Here is a 20,587-nt window from a genome sequence, read left to right on the forward strand (position 1 = left end):
CCACACCATTCAGTGAGGAAATTACTAAAATTCTGGGTTAAAAATGGAGGCAGAATCATTGAAAGCATGGGAATTTTATACCCTCCATTTGTTTTAACAACTATTTCTCTATCTAAAAAGTATGCCCGATGAGCGCTGGCCACTGGCTTGCTTTCGGACGGTACTTGCAGAGCACTGGGCCAGTTGCACACCTGTAAGTAAGGAAGCTGAATGGTACCAAAGCTGCTGTCCAGCGGGGGGGGGGAGGGAGTGTCCCCACCAGGGACCTTGGCCCTATGGCAGGCACAGCAGGATATCACTGTGGTGCTGGGTAGGCAACTGCCAAAGCGATACAAGATAGAAGGAGGCATCTCTCCAAGGAGTAGGAGGACAGCCAGGGGGGTATATTCTGTCCCCGACAGTGAAGGAACCAGTGGTCGATAAGGAAAGATACTGCAGATCATGTGGAAAACACGAACAAACTTCGCAAATTCTGATAAGCAGGGTAGGAAAATAAAAGATGAAACTTAGAAAAGCTGGAAGTAATGGGCCTCGACACAAAACCAAAAGAGCCCTCAGGTTTTAAACGGCCATAAATCAGAAATTCCTCTCTAAGACACAAAATCGCAAACAGAGAAAACCCAAGGGATAGGCTAATACAATGGTCTGAGCAGTAAATGACCACCTTCAACACAGCAAGAGAAATACAGACACATTTTCCAAGGAGACAGCAAAAATGGGGAGTGAAGACACCCGTATGACCTTGCAGGAGGTTCCTGATTAGGTGAGTTTCAGAAGACACGTGCAAAAGATGAAAGGGAATGCTGGGGAAGAAAACAACCAAAGCTAGGTTCAACCTCCAGGAAGCCATGAAATTGTTGCCAGGAAGGCACAGATTCCGAAGGAGCCGATGCTAATGGAGAAGACCCAGGCTGTGAAAAGGGCTTCAGAAGTGACATCTGAGCTTAGGGAAGACCAGGTGCTGAGAGTGACAGAATGAACAGAGCTAGTGACTCCCACTTAACTTCAACTTTGTAGCCAGGGAGGCAGATCTTCAGGGTGTACGCGGTAGAACAAGCACTGTTATGTAGGAAGTCTGCTCTGTGTCCAGAGAGTGGAGAGGGTTCCTTCCCTCATCCTGAGAGGAGTCCGACCCCTGACTCAGGCGAGGGACACAACATAGCGCGGAAAGCTTCCCCCTGCGATCACAGACCTCTGGGGATCAAGTCACGGAGCGTGCGACGGGGCCCATGGAGACAGACACACACTTGTTATGATGTGTAAAGGAAGAAGGGATAGGGGGAGGGGGGCAAACCGTGACTTGGTTATTGAACAGAGAGTCTGAGGGCACTGAGAAGAGAACATGATTAACTACAGGAGTTAGCATGGGACCTGGGCCTCTGCCAGAAAGTCACTGTGGGCATCAGGCATCCGGCTTCTACAAGGCAGCCAGCAGATGGATGTGGTGGTGAGTGTATGGTGTTGCTTCGTGGCTTTACAGAAGGTAAAGAACAGAACCCCAAGGCTGTTGATTAATTACTTGCTATAACCTGAGGGCTGTGTCCAAGGAATGGAGGCTTATTGGCTTAACAGATTTGCATGAGTCTAGGCGAGGAGTCTCCTTGTTGGTTGATGGACAGCATCCAACTTCAAGAACAGAAACCACAGGCTTCAATAGTCCATGAGGACAGAGAAGTTTTTAAAATTAAGCACTTACCTATGGAAAAGATTTAGTTTATTAATTGTCTGTAAACTCAACATGCAGCAAGAGGTGACTGATGTGGCTTCCAAACAACCAATAGGATGGCAGGTGGGATGAGGGCAGGTGGGTTGAAGGGAGGGCTGCGGGGAGGGTCAGACAGAATGGAGAGCCAGCCTCCTCTGCTTTCATCCCAGCTCCGCCACTCTCTAGCTGTGGGAATGTGCCACCTCATGCGTCTCTCCGCCGCTGTCCTGGGAAGGAAGATGTACCAGTACCAGATCCTTACACGGGGCCATTGTAAGGATCAAACGAGACCCTATCTCTCCATGCTTGGAACAGTGTTTGGCGCATGGAAAGCACTAGGTGGTGTTACTAAGGAGAAAAATGTATGGGGGTTGGAACAGTGCTTGTCCTTGCTTTTCTGACTATCCAGAGAAAGGCAGCAGCTAGGGTCCCCATGCGTTCTGCTCAGGCGCAACCTCACACAGAACGCTGTGCTCCGTCAGGTGTCACCGCCGGAGAAGGCCAGTCACCACCAAGGACAACAAAGGACCACGCCCGAGAAGGCAAACCTTCTCCCGACTGCAGTGCTTGTGAGGAATTTACCAAAACTGGGATCTGGTGGCCGGGAAAGGCCAGAGGATGGCCTTCAGATGTGATGGCTGTGAGCACAGGGTGGGTCCTGGGCAGCTCAGAGGGCCCAGGGCAGCTCAGAGGGCTGGGCCGAGAGGACTGGGCGAACCTGGCCGAGGCAGGCCTGGGTCCGAGGAGGACCCGAGAGGGGCCGCTCCTCGAGGGAGCAGAGGCCGGGCAGGGAGTCCTCGGGCAGAGCTGGCGGCTGTCTGTCAGGGACATAGGAGGTGAAGCAAAATCACTTTTTCAGCCCTTTTGGAGCCTACTTCTCTATGACTTTAGAAGGCGAAGCAGCTGGAATCTGTGCAAGCAGCAGTGTTTGAAAGTAAAACAGTACTCATCCTCCGCAGCCGTCCACGGGCCTGCCCGCGGCCTGGGCCTCGTAAGTCAGTGCAAAGGATGATTTTGATTAAAAGAAAACAACAGCACAAAACCTAAACCCTGAGTTAATTAGAGGAACCTTCACTGGGTTTTATTCAACCACATATATTTGGGGACAGGTTGAGCCTAAGAGCACAGGAGCCAAGCACTGCAGGGCGCTGCCTTCTGGGAGGGGTGCGGGAGGTGGAGGCACACCTGGTCCGCGTCCGCATCAGCCAGCGTCAAAGGGCCCCCCCTCTCCCAGGGCCAACGTGGTCATATAAACACAGGCTGCCTGCACACAGGAAAACAGAAGACCTGAAACCTACAGGAAGCAAAAGTAGAAAAGATAAAAATGGGAAATTTTTTTGGTGCTGCATCAAAGCCCCATGACTTCATTCCAGAAAGAGGCAAATGGGACAAACACCAGCTTCCTTTTCCATGGGAGGCGAGAAGCACGTTGTGAACCCCACAACCTGTGCAGTGCTGTGCGAAGATCTGTGAGCCGAGATAAGGGAGCTCAGCTCACATGGGACTCAGAGCGGGGGTTGGGGGGGGCGGAGAGGGGGCTGTGGAGCTAAGGAAGGTCTTCCCTCCTCACCTGAAGCCCCCCACACACGGGACAAGAGGCTGGGAGAGCAGCGCCCTCCTCTCGGTACTGGGGGCAACTGTGTACTATTTCTGCTGTTTCGTCTTAGGATTAACATGCTGTCCACTAACAGGAAGTGTAAGCAAAAAGCCAGAAATGACCAAATGTCCAGTGGTTAATACACGGTTAGAAAGTTAGTTGTGAAGCGTTCTCATCCTGGGATATTCTGCTTCATTTTAAGAAAACAGACCGTGTGTCTGTGACAGAACAATACCCGGGATTATATTATTAGGAGGAAAGTGGATTTTAACATGTTAGCAGGGTATTCTTCTTTCATGTCTTTGCAGCAGGTTCAGACAAATACTTGTAACCACTTCCGTCAGCCATTCTGGGTCAAAACCATTGGCCCAAACACAAACTAAACGGGGCAGGAGGGTGGGCGGGCGAAGACTCTGTAGAACAGAGTGGAAGTAGGATTACCTGAGAACCCTGCACTGCACGCGAATGCTTCTGAAAGGGAGCCTGACGCCGGCGAGCCAGGACTGTGACGTACAATGTTAGGACTGCTGAATGCACGGCACAGCCTTAGAGGATGGGCAAAGTGAGAGGGAACCACGATGGACAGGCTTAAGCATGTGAATTATTTTTTTAGAAAAATCTAACAAGTGCTATAGTGAATCGGTGCCACACAGGGCAGCAATACAGAAGTATGCACATCCTATATAATATAAGCCTGGGTGGCATCATGTGCAACGTTGCCACAAGATGGCCGGCAGGGGAGGGCAGTTGGGGGCGAACAGGCCAGCAGGGGAGGGCATTTGGGTGCAACCAGGACTACAGGGGAGGGCAGTTGGGGGTGATCAGGCTGGCAGGGGAAGGCAGTTGGGGGGCCAGCAGGGGAGTGCAGTTGGGGGCAATCAGGCCGGCAGGGGAGTGCAGTTGGGGGCAATCAGGCTGGCAGGCAGAAGTGGTTAGGGGCAATCAGGCAGGCAGGCAGGCAAGTGGTTAGGAGTCAGCAGTCCTGGATTGTGAGAGGGATGTCTGACTGCCCGTTTAGGCCCTATCTGGGATCAGGCCTAAATCGGCAGTTGGACATCCCCCAAGAGGTCCCAGACTGAAGAGGGTGCAGGCCGGGCTGAGGGACACACCCCCACCCCCTGTGCATAAATTTTCATGCACTGGGCCTCTAGTATACTTATAAAATCTTTATTTTCAGAAAGATTCACAAGACAATGCTAGCAGTGACATCTTAGATAGGAATCAGTGGTGGGGATAGGATTTGATACCTTTCTAAACGGTTATAATTTTCCTGTGAAATATTTTTATTGGAAAAAAAATTATGGCTAACTAAGCAGTGATTATAAACTGATTTATATCTTAAGTTTTTCTATATGAAAAAACCGTACTAAATGTTATTGCAAAGCTGTAACACCATGTACAGTAAAAGTATGTAATTAGGGGCCTCGCGAGGAGAAGTCTATCCCTCCCCTAGAAATACCTGCGTGATGAGTAACCAGGGAATGGCCCAGAAGAATGAACAGGGAGGGTTATTTGAGTTCAGCTGTTCAGGACGTGTCTGTGGTCTCTGCTGGCTAAAAGAAGTGGGAGCGGAGGGTGTCCCTGAGCAGGAAACACAAAAACCCGGGGCAGCACTGGGGGTGGAGCTGGCCTTTGGGGCAGGAAAGGGCGGGGTCTGCTTCTGGCTGGCTGAGAGCCCCAAGGTTTTTCAGAAAATGCTGGCAGAGGCTAGCACCTCCGGTCACGAAAGGACAGAAACGTCCACACAGCTAGCCAGCATGTGCAGTTCAAACATAAAAGCCACGGAAGGAGGTGGAGCTGGACCCCAGCCTGGTGTGCAGGGTGGAGGGCAGGAATTCCCAGACCGACGTGGTCACTTTAGAAGCTGCACAGGCCATGGCTGAGCTCAGGGAAGAGCTTTTTCTTCTCAGGCTGTGGTCAGAGTCTGCCCAGAAGCCAGGGACGCTGTGGAGGGCAGTGCCCGAGGGGACAGGGTGGCCTCATGCAGAGATTAGACCAGAAGTGAGGAGAGGAGGAGGATCTTAAGTGTCTTAGAAACATTGTTCATGTAACTCTTACCTCAGGCTATCAGTTTGAGCATCTTTGTTTAACATTCAAGATTTTGGGGGGTTTGTTTTTGCTTTTAATCCCATTCTTCTCATTTGTAAACTAGAGGCCCAGTGCATGGATTCGTGCACCAGTGGAGTCCCTTGGCCTGGCCTGTGGGGATGGGGCCGAAACGGGCTCTCTGACATCCCCCAAGGGGTCCCAGATTGAGAGAGGGTGCAGGCTAGGCTGAGGGACCCCACTGGTGCCAAGGGACCCCACCAGTGCATGGCTGGGGCTGGGGAGAGTCCGCGGGAGGGCTCCAGGGCATGTCCGGCCTGTCTCTGACTCCTTCACGCCCCCACAACCCTGGCATGTGCCCAAACTGGGAATTGAACCATGACCTCCTCATTCATAGGTTGATACTCAACCACTGAGCCACACCAGGCAGCCCCCAAAAATGTCCTTTTAATTTCTTAGTAAAATTAACTTTTTGAACACACTAGCCAATTGTGTTTGTCAGGAGGAAAGGTGGGTGCTTCCAGGCTCTGGTTGGTAAAGGGATGGGCATAGGGGGCCTCTGTGGTGGCCAGGGGAGGGTGGCAGCAGTAAAAGACATGGCTGGCCAGCTCAGAGCCTGGGGAGAGGAGGGCAGGCCGGTGAGGAGCCCAGACAGCTGGGAGAGAGAGGGCTGGCTGTGGGGCTGCGTCCTGTGTGCTCTGTTGTGTCTGGGGTAACAGTTACCGGAGCCAGAGGGCCTAGATGACAGTATCTAACACGTACTCAGTGTTTACTATTGGCCGAACCACAGGGAATTGACAGCTCTCAGCCATGTTGGATGCACCGAGATGGCAATTCCCCGATCCAACCGCATCCAAGTTCTGAGTGATCCGCACGTATTCCCCACAGGCACCCCTCACCCTCACCCGCAGAGGAACAGAGCTCGGTGCCTGGGAAACTCTGCAAGGCCACGCAGCTTATGGTGGAGTCAGAACGGGCTCCCGCCCAGCAGCTGGGCGCCAGGCGGGCCATCTGAACGCACACCCTCTCTGGGCTGGCACTGAAGACCGCGGGCTCTGGGAGAGGTCAGGCCTGCCTCCTCGGGGGATGTTTCTCTAACACGAGGCAGATCAGCCAGGCCTCGCTCCAGAAGCGCTGGGTTCCTGCGCTGTGAAATCTCACAACGCCACAGGTCCAACTGGTTCCCTGTGCTCACTCCTTCCCTCCATCACGTCCCAAAAACCCCAGCGAGGTCTGAGCAGCCCGCATGGAGGCCCGTCGGCTCCTGAGGCCAGCCCAGGGGTCTCGGGCTCTTCCAGGCTCAGGTCTGGTACCCAAAACAGCCCCCTACATCCACCTGCCTCTAGACTCAGTCTCTGATCACGTGTCAGGCCAAGTCGGGGTGCTCTCCCCAGAACTCCATTTTATAACGTCATTCTTGGAACTGAGAGAAGCTCCCGCTGCCTGCACGGCCACGGCCAGGTCTTGGGCCTGGCCCCCATGGAACTCCACTGTGCAGCCTGGCCCTCCTATCTCGCTCCGTCTCACGGGTTCTCCATGGCCGTCCTCTCTAGGAAACCCGTTCTCCTTCACTGCCCATTTCCACCATCGATTCACCACGTATGGCTGCCAGGCTTGGCTCTGGGTTCCCTGCCCTCCGCCTCCGCCCCGGGCTCAGTGCTCTCCCTCCTCACCACCCCAGCTCAAGCCTCACAGCTTCCCAGCAGCCCTTTCTGACAAGCCCACCAGCATTAAGCTCTCGCTTCTCAGAACTCTGAGGATGCAGCCCGGGATCTGTCTACGTCTTGTGACCAATATTTCAACTCTTCGAACAATACATAAAGCACCTCAGGGACAGAGACCGCGCGGCACACAACATCCACTGCTGCCACAGTGTCGAGGGCCCCTCGGTGCCACGCCCCGTGGCCCTCAGCGGTAACAGCCGTGGGCAAACTACAGCCCGTGGGCCAGATCCGGCCCGTTTGAAATGAATAAAACTAAAAAAATAAAAGACCGTGCCCTTTTATGTAATGATGTTTACTTTGAATTTATATTAGTTCACACAAACACTCCATCCATGCTTTTGTTCCGGCCCTCTGGTCCAGTTTAAGAACCCACTGTGGCCCTCGAGTCAAAAAGTTTGCCCACCCCTGGGTAAGGAAGACGCAGTCCCTCGCTTCGAAAAGCTGGGTCAGAGGAGCGATGCGTAAGCTCAGACGCAAGCGTGCTGTTTTAGTAGGTTAAAAATGGATGAGTGCTGGCAACTTAGCATTGTCTCATTCTAAAGACACCTATCCAAGAACGTAGCAAGATCAGGATGGAGAAGCGCAGAGCCTCGGCGGAGGAGGGTCCGCAGCCTCTCCCGCCGGGGCGGGCCTGGCCGTCTGGAAGGCAGGGGTATGTAGGCTGAGTCGTGACAACTTGGAGTTGCACAGCAGGGAGGAGCATCCTAAAGACAACATGAGGAAAGGCAAGGAGGGAGGAAAGAACAGGCAGACAGGAGGTGTTAGGGCTGAGTTATATTTCTCCACAATGTTTCTGTCGCAGTCCTCAGCCCAACATCCCAGATGCTGCTGCACTGCAGACAGGGCCTGTGCAGGGGTAGCTAAGTGAGGACAAGCCAGTGGTTTGGGCCGTAATCCAATCCGCTTGGTGTCCTTACATAAGAGGAGATTAGTGCGGAGGGAAAGGCAGAGGGGTGCTCACAGGGAGAGAAGGCCGCTGGAGGGCACGGCAGGCAGGCAGCCTTCTGCAAGCCAAGGCGCGAGGCTTCAGAAGAAACCAAACCCGCCGGCACCTCGACCTTGGACCGCTAGCCTCTGGAGCTATAGGACCACACATGTCTGTTGTTTAGGCCACATACCAGTCTGCGGTATTTTGTTTGCCAGCCCTGGCAACCTCACGCAATAAGGTTCTATGAACTCTTTGGGGTGGCTGGAGGGGGAAGCAAAGAATGGCAAGAGAAGAAAGTGCAAAAAACAAAACCAACAGGTAGGAGGGATGCGGTGGGGGACCTTGACTACTTCCTATATTAAGAAGCGTGGCTGTTCCTGGAGATGAGGGGAAACTTTTGGAGGGTTTTCAGCAAGGAGGTGGCAGAATCATAAGCTGCTTCAGGTGGAGCTGCCAGTGGAGGTGCGGAAGGTGGATATGGCGGGAAAGATGAAAGGTAGGAAACAATGCGGAGGCTCTGGACTGCGGCATGCGAGCCATCGGGCCCTAAGCAGAGAGCCAGTCTCAACGGGCGGAGACTTGAGAAATCGTATGAGGTGAGTTCACAGTGATGGCATCAGCCCTCCCTGGGGAGGGGAGGGGAGGGGAGGGGAGAGGAAAGGACTGCTGGATGACCCCCAGGTTTCTACTATGAGTCCTCACTAGAGGAGGTGAGCAGATGGGATGGGAAGAGGGGATTACTCATGTGCAATGCTTGTGATGATGCCAAACGGGCAGGTAAGCATCACATCTGATCTTTACAAGAGAGCTGGGCTGGGCTGGGCTGGGCTGGCGATTTGGGAGCCTCCAGCGCAGACAGGCGGTGTGGCCAGCGGTGCCCCTGTCCCACTTGTATCCTGGGGACTTGTATCATCCGTGTGCACACGAGCTCTTGGCGTGTTCTCCGTGACTGTCAGCTGCAGCCCTCGGGTTGCCCGAGCCAGCAGTGCCTGGGGACGTGCCTCTCTCCAGGGGCAGGGGTCACACACTCCGGGCCCCTTGCCCTGACAGGGATGCCTCCAGAGCAATCCCAGTGACTCACTCGCTGTTCTGACACCCAGCGGCCTCCTTCCCCCTCGGCCCCACTCCCCTTTCCATGTTTTCCTCCTGGGAATACTTCCTCATCATTCTTTCATGAGTCTTGTCTGAGGGTCTATCTGGGAACTCCACCTAACTCAGGGGTGTGAATGAGACACCCCAGCAGGATACACAGCCAAGAGGAGACCTCCGGGGACACCAACTCTGGACAGGCAGGCAGACAGACAGCAGACGGCCAAGGAGACGGAGAAAGGATGACAGAGGGGGACAAGGAGAGCCAGGGAGGGGTTGCCTGACAGCCAGGTGGCAGAAATCCCCGGAAAGCAAGAGCCATCAATGGTACCAAACAATGCAGAGGGGTCCAATAAAACAGGAATTACAATGCGTTACAGAATCGGGTGCTCACAGGGCACAGTGACCTCAGGAAAAGGTTCCCTAGGCTCGTGGCCCCAGTGTCTGTCCACAGTGATGCATCCTCACTCATGTACACAGATCCTCCATCCCTTCCCTTCTCTTCTTCCTCAGGGACAGTGGGTTTTAAATACAGATACACATTTAAATTCCAGTTTCGCCTCTAGAGTTAGAGCTGTATCTGTAGCTAATAGCAGGCTGGCACTCGGGCTTCTGGGAGGTCAGGGGAGGTGTGGATGCTAAGGCATTTATAGACTCAAAGGGCCAGCAGGCCAATGGCTGGGTTTCCCCTGTGGGGCAGGAGGCAAAGGGGGAGGGAGAGTTGGGCCAGTGGCAACTGAGGGAAGGCTGCGGGGAGCCCTGAGGCCTCAGGCTGGAGGAGCCTGAGCCTGAGCTGGGGGTGGGCATGTGACAGCAACAGGGGGCCGTGAAGGGCGGAGCTCCTCCCTGAGGCAGGCCTGAGAGCTGCGATGGACGTGGTTCCACGCCTGGGTGGGAAAAGACTTCCATGTTCTTGAAGCATTACTCATCAAATTTTGAGAAAAACTTTAGAGGTGAAAACGTCATGCATATTAGAGAAGGTTCACACATGGACTTTAAAAAAAATCCTCCCCTGAGGACATGTTTTTACTTATTTAGAGATAGCGGAAGGGAGAGGGATAGGAATGTTCCAACTCACTGGCCCCTGGCAGGGCCGCCCACAGGTCCCAGTGCCCAGCGGCACGGAACGAGTGCTTGGGGCGTGTGCGGGCCATAGAACTCGGGGCGCACGCTTCATTTTGGCCATAATAGAGCGACACACTCGGGCTCCTGCTATACGGGCACCTTGGTGGGCAGGGCTGAGGCACTTGGGCGGGAGGGCAGGCGCCTCCTTTCCCTAGGACTTCAGGGTCGGTGGTGGCAGCAGCTGGAGGAGCTGCATCAGACTGGGGGCTGGTCATCGATCGCCTCCTCAACGTGATATATTTTAACATTTTTCTCAGCACAAGCGTGACTTTAACAATCGAGAAAAAAGGGGGCATGATAATAAATCACAATAAAAACCAACAGAGATTTCTTTTGACCCCGCCACTACAGCTCTTCCATCCACCAGCCCGTCAGAGCTCTGACCGACAGCACTTAGAGAGGCCGGCGTCCAGCCCGGCCCTGGGGACAGGCAGCCAGGCAGTGGAGCCTTTAGAAGCCCCCACTTCCCCGGAGTCAGGATGCCTCCCCGGCTGAGGGTGGGGTGATGACGGAGGGAGTGAGGAGGTGGCGGCCAGGCAGGGGAGAGCAGGACAGGATGAGGTCAGCCTCGCCAGGGCTGAGGGAGCATGAGGGAGAGTCTGCAGAGAGCCGCTGGGGTCTTGCCTACGGGAAAGGCATCTTTAATAATTAAGAAGGAGAAAAGGCAGAGAGTCAGCAATGTGACCCCTGGCATTTTGAAAGTCTGAGCAAATGGCCACGCCTCCACAGCCTGCAGTCACAGTGCAGGGCCCCAGCCAGGGCAGGCTGAGAAGGCTGGGAGCCCTGGAAACTCCGCCAGGCCAACCTAGGACACAGCTGCTGAGCCCACAGCTCACCCCCGGGTACGTGGAAGGCACGAACGGATACCAGTTCCTATCAGTGACTGAAGTGAGCAGGTCAGCGCCAAACAGAATTTTAGTTTTTCTCTTCTCACGTTGCTAACACTCCAGTATCGAACCAACACAATGCTGCTTTCTCCCCCGTCCCCTCACCCCCAAAAAAAAAATGCTCTCATGTGTACAAAGACAAAGATGCTTGGTCCAAGGCTACTTTTTTTTTATGCCGACCTTCATGTCCTCCCTCGGTTCAAGATGCAGGGACTATTTTTATTTCCACACAGGAAAGTGACATCGAGTTCCTTGATGGCAGGGAGATGGTCCCGGGAAGGAGGACAGCTGCGCTGGCTTTGCTCCTCATTCAGTCTTTCTGAGCCGGAGCCACCCAGCGAGAGCCGGAGAGGAGGGCAGTGAGGCGGAAGGAAGCTGAGGAGCCTGAGACACAGGCGCCGAGGGGAGGAAGTGCTGTTGGGAGGAGGTGGGCTGGGCGGGTGGAAGGTGCTGCAGAGGCGGGAGAAGCTCCCTCAGCCCCTGGCAGCGGGGAGGAGCACATCAAGACAGAGACCAAGGCTTCCACCTGGTGCTCGGTCCATCATTTCAAGACCATGCGGTATCGTAAATGAAAAAACAAGACAGCATCTTTGGTCACTGTGTTGCTTAAGAGATTTCTTTACCAAGCTCTTATTTGTACAGTGAAATGAAACAAAGTCTGAGAACAGATGTTTACAATTCTGGTTCCCCCTGTCCCTTCAGTAACCTCTACGTCAGTGATGGCGAACCTATGACACGTGTGTCAGAGGTGATACGCGAACTCATTTTTTTGGTTGATTTTTCTTTGTTAAATGGCATTAAAATATATAAAACAAATATCAAATATATAAATCTTTGTTTTACTATGGTTGCAAATATCAAAAAATGTCTATATGTGACACGGCACCAGAGTTACGTTAGGGTTTTTCAAAATGCTGACACGCCGAGCTCAAAAGGTTCGTCATCACTGCTCTAGGTTCTCTGTGTCCATGGAACGGTGGACTCTTAGCCTAAATTCAGGCAAACATAATTCCTGGATATGAAGGCAGAGAAAAATAAATGCCACCGTAAGCCTTCCAGTAAACAGATACACATAGCGTATTCTTTCTCCCGGTTCCATACAAGAAGGCAAAGCCCGTGGCCACCAGAGCTGGGCTGGCCACAGCGCCACGGAGATGAGGTCCCCTCACCGGTGCTGACCTCTCAGGGCACAGGCTGAGGACTTGGAGAATGAAGAAGCTGAGTGGAGAGGTGGCAGGGTCGGCACAGTTACCCAGGGACACAGCCACCCGCAGCAAGCCTCTCTGACCTTCACAGCTTCCCCTCCGAGCACAGCTTCCTTACCAAGTCCACGCGCTGTCTCCCCTTCCGGACCACCCACTCACTCTCCTACCAACTCCAATCTGGCCCCGCTCTCCCCCACCCATGAATAAATGCATGCATGTCAAGACCACAGCATCGCTGTGTGGTCCCGCCCAAAGGTCACGTCTCTCCCTCCCTTTCACACGCCCTCAGCAGCATCCCACACCCACTCCCGCCTTCTAACCTGGCTTCTGGTGTCTGAGTTTTCTCTACACTATCCCGCCCCCACCACCTGCCCCCGACCCCAATCTTCCTCCCAACCTCTTCTCTCACTTTCCTCTCTCCCTGGTGATTTCAAGGTGCTCAGATTTTAAAGTCTTTATAGGCCAAAGATTGGAATCTCTCCAATAAGCTCCTGACTTGTGGACCCACCGAGTTCTCAATATTGAACAGCTACTTGGGCATCCACCTGAATGCATGTGAAGCTGGAAACTTCATCTTTCCCTCCAAAGCCCGCCCCTCTCAGAGGCCATGCCTGCTATCCCTCATTATCCACCAGCCACTCAGGCAAAAGCCTGGACATCATGCCAGCCACTCTCGTCCTCTTTCGCACAGTCCATTCACCCAGACCTGCCAGGACATGTGCAAACAGGCCTGCTCCCTGCGCCCCCCTTCCACCTGCGCCTTCCCTCCATGAGCTGCCTGCACACCAGCCCCCTCCCCCTCCCCGCCCGGGGACAGGGCGCCTTCCCTGCTCAAGGTCCTTGGGGCAAGGCTCTGGGCCGCTCCTGCCTGCCCTCCCTGACCTCCCTCTGCCCCTCTGTCCCTCTGCCCTCTGCACCAGCATGCCACGCCCTTTCCTGCCTCAGGCCTTTGAGCCTCCCCCAGAGGCATGACCGACCCCTCCCTAGAAATCACTGGGCTCCCTTCGCCCCACTTCTCAGTACCTGCAACCCGCTGTGCACGTGGCAGGGTCCCCCTAAGCGGGAGCTTCCTGAGGGCTGGGCCCTGTCCATGTGGGTGGAGCCACCCACCAGCCCAGTGAATAGAGGGAGGGTCGACGGTGGGCTGGCTCTCCTGACCATGCAGGAGTCAGAGCTGAAGGCAGCCCTGAGCTGTGAGCAGGCGTTCACAGCAAAGGGAAGCGGCAGCCTCCCGCTTCAGGCTGGCTCCACAGCTTCCTCCCACTTGGGCTCCATGGGTCATCACTGCGGAGTCGGGTGTTTACCTAAAATCAGCGGGAACACGCGGGCTTGGGGGCTGCCATCTAAGTGGGGACACCTGGATGGCTGCCTTCCCACCTGTCTGACGGAGGATTCCAAACGCTTGGCGCCGGCCCAGAGTGGGCAGGGTGAGAGCTTATGTTGCCTTAGCAACGCAGTGCTCCTGGGGCCTAGGCTGGAGGTTTCAGATAAATAACTATTCAGAGAAGTGAAGAAAACCAGCAAAGCAGAGAGGGACAAACATGGCAAAAAGGCAAGAAGTAATCCTACAAGCCCGCAACAGTCTAGAGACGGAACCAGGAGCTGGGAGAGCGCTCCCCTCCCAGGCGTGGCCGCCCGCAGGACGGATCCCAAACAAAAGCCCCCATTGACACAGACATCTGCTACCACTAAACACGTAGGAATCAATAATTTCCTACAGGGTTTTTTCCCTTTGGCTTTAAAGGGTTACTGCCTGCCAGGCTACCAAACCCAACCTTCCCCCAGTCCCCAGCCACTAGGTGAAGTGACTATTAGAACTTCAAAGGAAGAATTTGGTCCCGGAAATGGCCTTATGCTAGTTTTTTCCTGAATAGAGACACCAGGAAAATGTCAGAAGGCAAGTCCAAATCCACACCCTGAAATACTTGAAGCATAACCATCACATCCCGGGGGATCACATGCCTGGGAGGGTGACTAACCTGGTCCGATTTAATTAAAAAGGAAACACAGCAGATTTGATGCAAGGCCTACACGTGTGTGGAAGGGAAGGCGGCCGGGGAGGAAAAAACCGCGACTCGTCCTGGAGGCGCCGCCAGCGCAGGCTTGCCCGCAGCTCCTGCTGCTCCTGGGCCTCGTGGGGGGTCAGCTGCTTAAGCCACAAACACACGTGCACAAAACACCGTCACTGTTGCCCTTGTGCAAGCTCAGAGCCGCCTGGGCAGCAGCGGCTTTATTTCTGGGAGGGTGGCAAAGGAGGCCTCCTGCTGCCCCTGCGCCCCATCGAACAGGTCAGGAGCCCAGCTGTTCCCAATCTTGCTGCCTGCTCGGGAGGCACCCCTGGTCCAGGAATCCACCCCGCCCTGGAGAGAGCAGGCTTCCCTCGGGGCCACTTCCACTGGGATGCCATCCAGCCCTTCCTGCTTTGTGTCTCTGCACGGGGTGGGGAAGGTCCCCAGCCCCCAGTTTTGTTAAGGGCTGTTTACTGTGGAGCCTGCTAATGCAACCCAGATGGTTCTGTTTGCTTATAACCAGGAACAGTGCAGGCCTGCGCACTGTGTGGGGGGAGGCCTGCACCTGCCCTGCTGGTCCCGTAGCCTCTCACTCCTGTGCCTCCTTAAGGGAGGCAGCAAAACCTCCACCGGGGAGGGGCTAGGTCAGTACCTAGACGCATCTCCGGAAATAAAAGGTCTCTAAAGGTTCATTCAACAGACATTTGCAGAGTCTCTGCTAGGCCCCGGGGATATCAGGGACACAACCCCTACCCCATGGAGTCTGGCAGGTGCAGGGGGTAAAGGGGGGGTGGAATAAGAACACCCCCTGGAGGAAGAAGCCAAATGCCTCCTGGCCAACCAGGGGGGTAGGAGGCTTTCCTCGGAGTGTGGTAGGGCCTGAGCTGGTCTCCAGGGAAAGCAGGAGTCAGGCCCCACGGAGGAGTGTCAGGAAGAGAGAAGGCTCTGGGGCCCGGAAAGAGCCTGATGTGTTTAGGGAACGGCAGGGACGTGGTCAGGCGAGGAGCAGGCTGCATCGGAGAGGGCAGGTGCCAAGCAGTCAGCAGAGGCCTGATGATCTACAGCAAGCATGTCAAACTCGCAGCCCAGGGGCTGCATGAGGCCCACAACAAATATTTTTGCGGCCCAGCCAATATAATGGTATGTAAGAAACATTTTAATAAAAAATTCCTAACTTAATTGTTACAATATCCTGTTATACATAATTATTAATAACGAACTACAGCGTTCGCTAATGACTGATTATATCATCGTGTTGCATTCGTTTCCCTTACGTGCCACTAATACTAGCAGCGAATATTCTAGCAGCCGATGGCCACGTCATTCGTCTTGGACTGACTTGTTTGATGTGCGCAACACGAAATAATTCGCTTTCTGAGAACAAGAAAAATAGGTTTGTTTGTGTTATGCTTATTAAGTTGTGCAGTTATTCAGTGTCTGGTAAGTTAATGTTCAAGAAAAAATATTAATTTTTATTAAAATGTTCTATTTTATGTTAACGATGACTCATTTATTTCAGCACCTGCAATCGGCTGTATTCAGCAGGTCTCTATCAAAATAAACCTACGTTTCTATGAAAATGGAAGCTTTTGGTTTTTTGCGGCCCACATTAACTTAAACCTTGGTTATTTGGCCCGCGTTAGCCTTTGAGTTTGACATGCTTGACCTACAGACTTTGTATGTTCTGTTGTTATGGACTGAGTTATGTTCCCTCCCCCCAAAATTCATAAGTGGAACTCTAACCCCACATGTGACTGTACTGGAAATGGGGCTGTTAAAGAGGTAGTTAAGGATGAGAGGGCCGTGGAGGCGGGGCCCTAGTTCCATAGGACTGGGTCCTTCTGAGAAGGGAAGAGACACCAGCGCGGCTCTCTCCACAGTAGCACCGACAGCACCGTGAGCAGGTGGCCATCACCAGCCAGGCAGAGAGGTCAGGCCTGTCAGCACCCTGATCTTGGACTTCCAGCCTCTAAAACTAAGAAAACGAGTCTGTTCCAGCCTCCAGTCCTGTGCTGTCCTGGCTGCAGGTTGCTTAAGACCCCCGTGAGAGTTAGACTTTATCCAGGCTGATGACAGGTGTGCGGTCCAATCTGGCATCCGACTCAACCCACTTGTCCCCGCAGAATGCCATTCGGAGCAGAAGGCGGACTTCTGTCTCCTTGCCCAGAGATTCCACCCCCCCTCGCCCCCCCGCCACGCTTGCCTGTGCGACCTCACTCGCTCCTCACTGGGGGACCCTACTGCTGCCTGGGAGCCCGGGAGGTGGCCCACCCTGCCCTGCCCTGAGCACCATCTCCCGCCGGGAAGGCCTGCTGTGGGCACTTGTCAGGGACCAGCACCAGCTGTCACACTCACCCTTCAATGGAAGGGGTCAGAGTGATGGACGTGCTCGGGAAATATTTCCAAACTCGGTGCTAGAATGGCCACTCTGCCTTGGGGGTCGTGCTTTCCCAGATGGAGTTATTGCATCACCTGAAGGGGCTGAGCTGGGCTGCCCTCATGCCAGGCCAGGGGCAGCAGAGGGACAGAGCAGCCTCAGCTCCTCCTTTCCTGTTGAGCTGATGACAGCAGCCACCCCCTGAGATAGGACTGCGGGATCTGCTCACCTGGCCTGCCCACCTTTGGGCTGCACAGTGTGTGGTGATTACCTCTCTTTTGTAAATATGTTCTTCTTCCTTCCCCTGTGTGCTTTTATTTTCACCTCAACTAGGCTCTGCCCTCTTCCAGAGCAGGGCTGTGTCCTATTCTCCATTCTCCCTGCAGATCAGACCGGCGCACAGGGAAGGGGTGCAGCTGAGAGTTGCAGCCAGGCCAGGCTTGTGCTGTGTTGGCGGAGAGGCATTCAGGGCAGTAAGGAGTTCCCGCAGGGGAAGGGCGGTGGGGAGTGCTCGCTGGGGATGCAGGAGACAGAAGGACAGAGAAATCCTCACCTGATGCCTGAAATATACCCGCAATTACCAAGAGTAGCACAACTCTGACTGCCTTAGCATGGAAGCACCCAGGGAAGGAATGGTGGTAGAGGCACACTTATATGAAACCTATTTAGCCTTGGCTGAATGCCTACTATGTGTCAGGCACTGTGCTGGGCTCATTTACACATTATGCTAGTCAACCTGCAGGGTAAGCACCCTCATACCCATTCTACAGATGGGGAAACTAAGGCTCAGGGAGGCTGGCGAGCAGCAGAGCTGGGATTCCAAGCCTGGTCAGACTCAGAATGCCGCCACTTTCCCCTCATCTGCCCTGTTAGCCCCTCTTCCTGGGACTCTGGCAGGAGACGCAGATGTGCACACTGCCAGCGCCACAGGGGTGGAAGGTCGAGCAAGACACAGCCCTGCTCTGAATGAGGTCGCAGTCTGCTGTGAGGAAGGGAGGAAGAAGAAGAAAGTGGGGAAAGAGAGCTGAGTTAATATAGGGTGTCCCAAAATTCAGGCAAGAAGTAATTTTGATAGAAAACATAGGTTTATAATTAAAAATTGTAATTTTTTTTATTGATTCATAAAGTATACAGTATAGGGTTATGTATGGAATAGCACATCGGGTAAATGGCCTCCACGGCTTTGCTGGCACATACGCAAAGCCGTGGTCTTCATTGGTCTTCATTGTCCCTGCTCCTGGGCCATCATTGGTACTTGGTAATGCTTATCAAATTGAAGGGATTGAAATCAAAGGGCAACAGATATTAGAATCTGATGCAATAAACCAAGCAAAATTAGCTTTTATTTTTGTTGTTGTTGTTGTTGTTAATGCTCACGCAAAATTCAAATCTTGCGTGAATTTTGGGACACCCATACAAACACTCGAGCGTTCGCAGTTCCTAGAAGATAGAGCCATCAGGCCGGGCCACCCAGAGAACGTGACCCTGAGCCCGTCGTTAGAAACAAATGGGATTCCAACATGAGAAGGAGTCTGAACGAAAGCATACAGGTGTGCACAATCGTGGGAACTTAGGAAATGGAAGGGGTGGAAATGGAAGGGGAAGGAAAGGGACCAAATATTAGACACTAGAAAGGAAGCAGGAAGTGGGTTCGCCGCCATGTCCTCCTTGGAACTGGCGGCCAATTCTTCAAAGCAGAGGTGGTCCTGGGAATGCGCTGCCCAGGTCTGGCCTCTGGGTGTGTCAGTCTACATATTTTTTAAGTTAATAAATTTCACAGGAAAACCCAAATTTGTAACTTTCTCTAAAAAGACCAGGCGCCTAGGCTCTCTGGAGCCCTCCCGGCAGCATGACAGTGGTTAGGGCTGAGGACCAGTTCCCACCACTCCCTCATCTTTAACGCCAACTGCTTCACTCCCTCCTGGCCAGCAGGCATCTGAGATTCTGACGTCTGATTTAACTTTCAATCTCACTCTGAACAAAACACAGTCACTGTCGCCACAACCACAGCACAGAGGAGCTTGAGTAGCCAGCGCACGGCCTTTCCTGCAGGTCTTGGCTCACCTGTCCCTGCTCTCCTAGCTGCCTTTCCTTCGCAGTGCTCTCTCCCTGACGTGGTGCAGGAGGATGCCGTCTCTCTCTCCTCTGGCTCTGTCCCCGCAGGTGCAGGGACTGCCCCTCCATCATGCAGCCCCCTCCCAGCCGCCAACTGCGCAGTGAGCACTCAGGACGTGTCTGTTGACTGAAGGAGTGACTATGAATAGAACTTGACTCCAGGGAGTGAAATGTGTGGGGTCACTTTAAACCTACCTGCTGTGCTTTGGCCCAGAATACATCTTCCAAGTGAGTGGCAAACCCTTCACTCAGCCACTCCTCCGTCCAGTCGCGGGCCCCGATGGCCAGGCCAAACCAGGCGTGAGCAATTTCATGGCAGAGCCGGGTCCCACAGAGGTGGCTCCCTCCGGCCAGGGTGCTCTGAGAGAGGAAGACGATGTGTGGGCTGTGGATGATGGGGGAGAAGACAGAGTCTTGTTAGAGCCTGTCCTGGCGGCTGCCGGGCGGGCCCTCCGCCCGGGCCTGCTGTTATCATGTGCATGCTCGGTCATGACCGAAGGGCCGAGCTCCGAGGCTCTGAGACACACACAAAGTGGCCGTTTACACTCCTGGCGGCGGTTCAGGAGCCGTGGGTGCCAAGCGGTTGTCTCCGCCATGGAACCCATCGCCCATAGTAAGTACCCTGCACCCAGGTTCACACTGAAGACACTACGAGGCGACGGGAGCACTTACTTGGGAACCTAGATGAGAAAGGGCAGGTGTGAGAACGAGCAGCCCGTGCTGTAAGAGATGATCAAAGAAGGCCCTGCAGCCCAACCCCGCGGTAGGGAAGCCGGGAAGCAGGGAACCCCAAGTTTCCCTTGGAGACGGGCTGTTACCGCGTTAACAAACTAGCAGGTGCCATGATGGGCGACTTTGCCGAGACACGCAGATAAAAGTGGAGTCTCTGTAAGGCAGACTGTAAGTGGTATCATCTCCTATCTTAGATGTTTACTTATTCACATGGCATAAAAAATCATGCAGAGAGAGAGAGAGAGAGGAGGGAGTTAACCCACCCAGGTGTGCAAACGGCCCCAGGGCTGGCACCAGCCGGGGAGATTTATCTAATCTCATTTTCCATACTTTGTTTTGAAACTCAAAACACCACGATTAGAACTGCACACAAGAAATGCGAGGGAGGGAGGCCGGAGCGAGGAGGAGCGAGCATCCCTGTGCTCCCACCTGCGGCATCCCTCATTATCCACAGCTTGTTTACAGTCTTATTAATGAAGAGTTTGCTCTCCAGCAGAGCATCCCTGTGCTCCCACCTGCGGCATCCCTCATTATCCACAGCTTGTTTACAGTCTTATTAATGAAGAGTTTGCTCTTTAACAAACCTCTCCTCCATCAGCTGAACAAAAACAGTTGTGAAACCTCCCAAATCAAGAAACCGTCCACACCGGTTTCTTCCTTCAAAAGCCAAGGGTGGGTGAGCCATCATGTGGGCTCCGCACAAGCCAGGACTGCTCAGCTCTGTCCTCCGCCCCCACGGCCACCAGGAGAGAACACCCGACCTGAGTTTCTCTTGCACAACATCACCCATTCAGCCCAGAGAGCACAACTGAAATCACGGAGTCAGGTGCCAAAACAGACAGCTTTTATGTGAAATAATAACAGGGCAGACACGCAGATGAAAAAGCGTCTGCCAGGCTCTCGCCAGAATCCACCAGAAACTCCAGATAATAAAAGTGCAGTGGGGGCATCTAGGACATGGGGCACCCATAGTAGTTCAGAGCACTGATTCCGAAAAAAATAGGGAAAAAGGAAGGGAGGAAGGGAGGGAGGGGAGAGGAAAGACGGA

The 20,587-nt window shown here is 53.8% G+C and overlaps 1 protein-coding gene across 1 annotated transcript in view; it reads right to left on the bottom strand.

Moving 5' to 3' along the window:
- Positions 1 to 20,587, bottom strand: part of LOC102772336 (chromosome unknown open reading frame, human C9orf3) — a 341,200-nt gene that overhangs the window by 142,462 nt on the left and 178,151 nt on the right. The window contains 2 exon segments of the mRNA XM_015564262.1: positions 14,382 to 14,452; positions 19,003 to 19,192. Coding sequence (XP_015419748.1) covers positions 14,382 to 14,452; positions 19,003 to 19,192 — 261 coding nt within the window.

This window comes from Myotis davidii, unplaced genomic scaffold, assembly GCF_000327345.1.
Source record: "Myotis davidii unplaced genomic scaffold, ASM32734v1 scaffold190, whole genome shotgun sequence".
In the NCBI taxonomy this organism is placed as follows: domain Eukaryota; kingdom Metazoa; phylum Chordata; class Mammalia; order Chiroptera; family Vespertilionidae; genus Myotis; species Myotis davidii.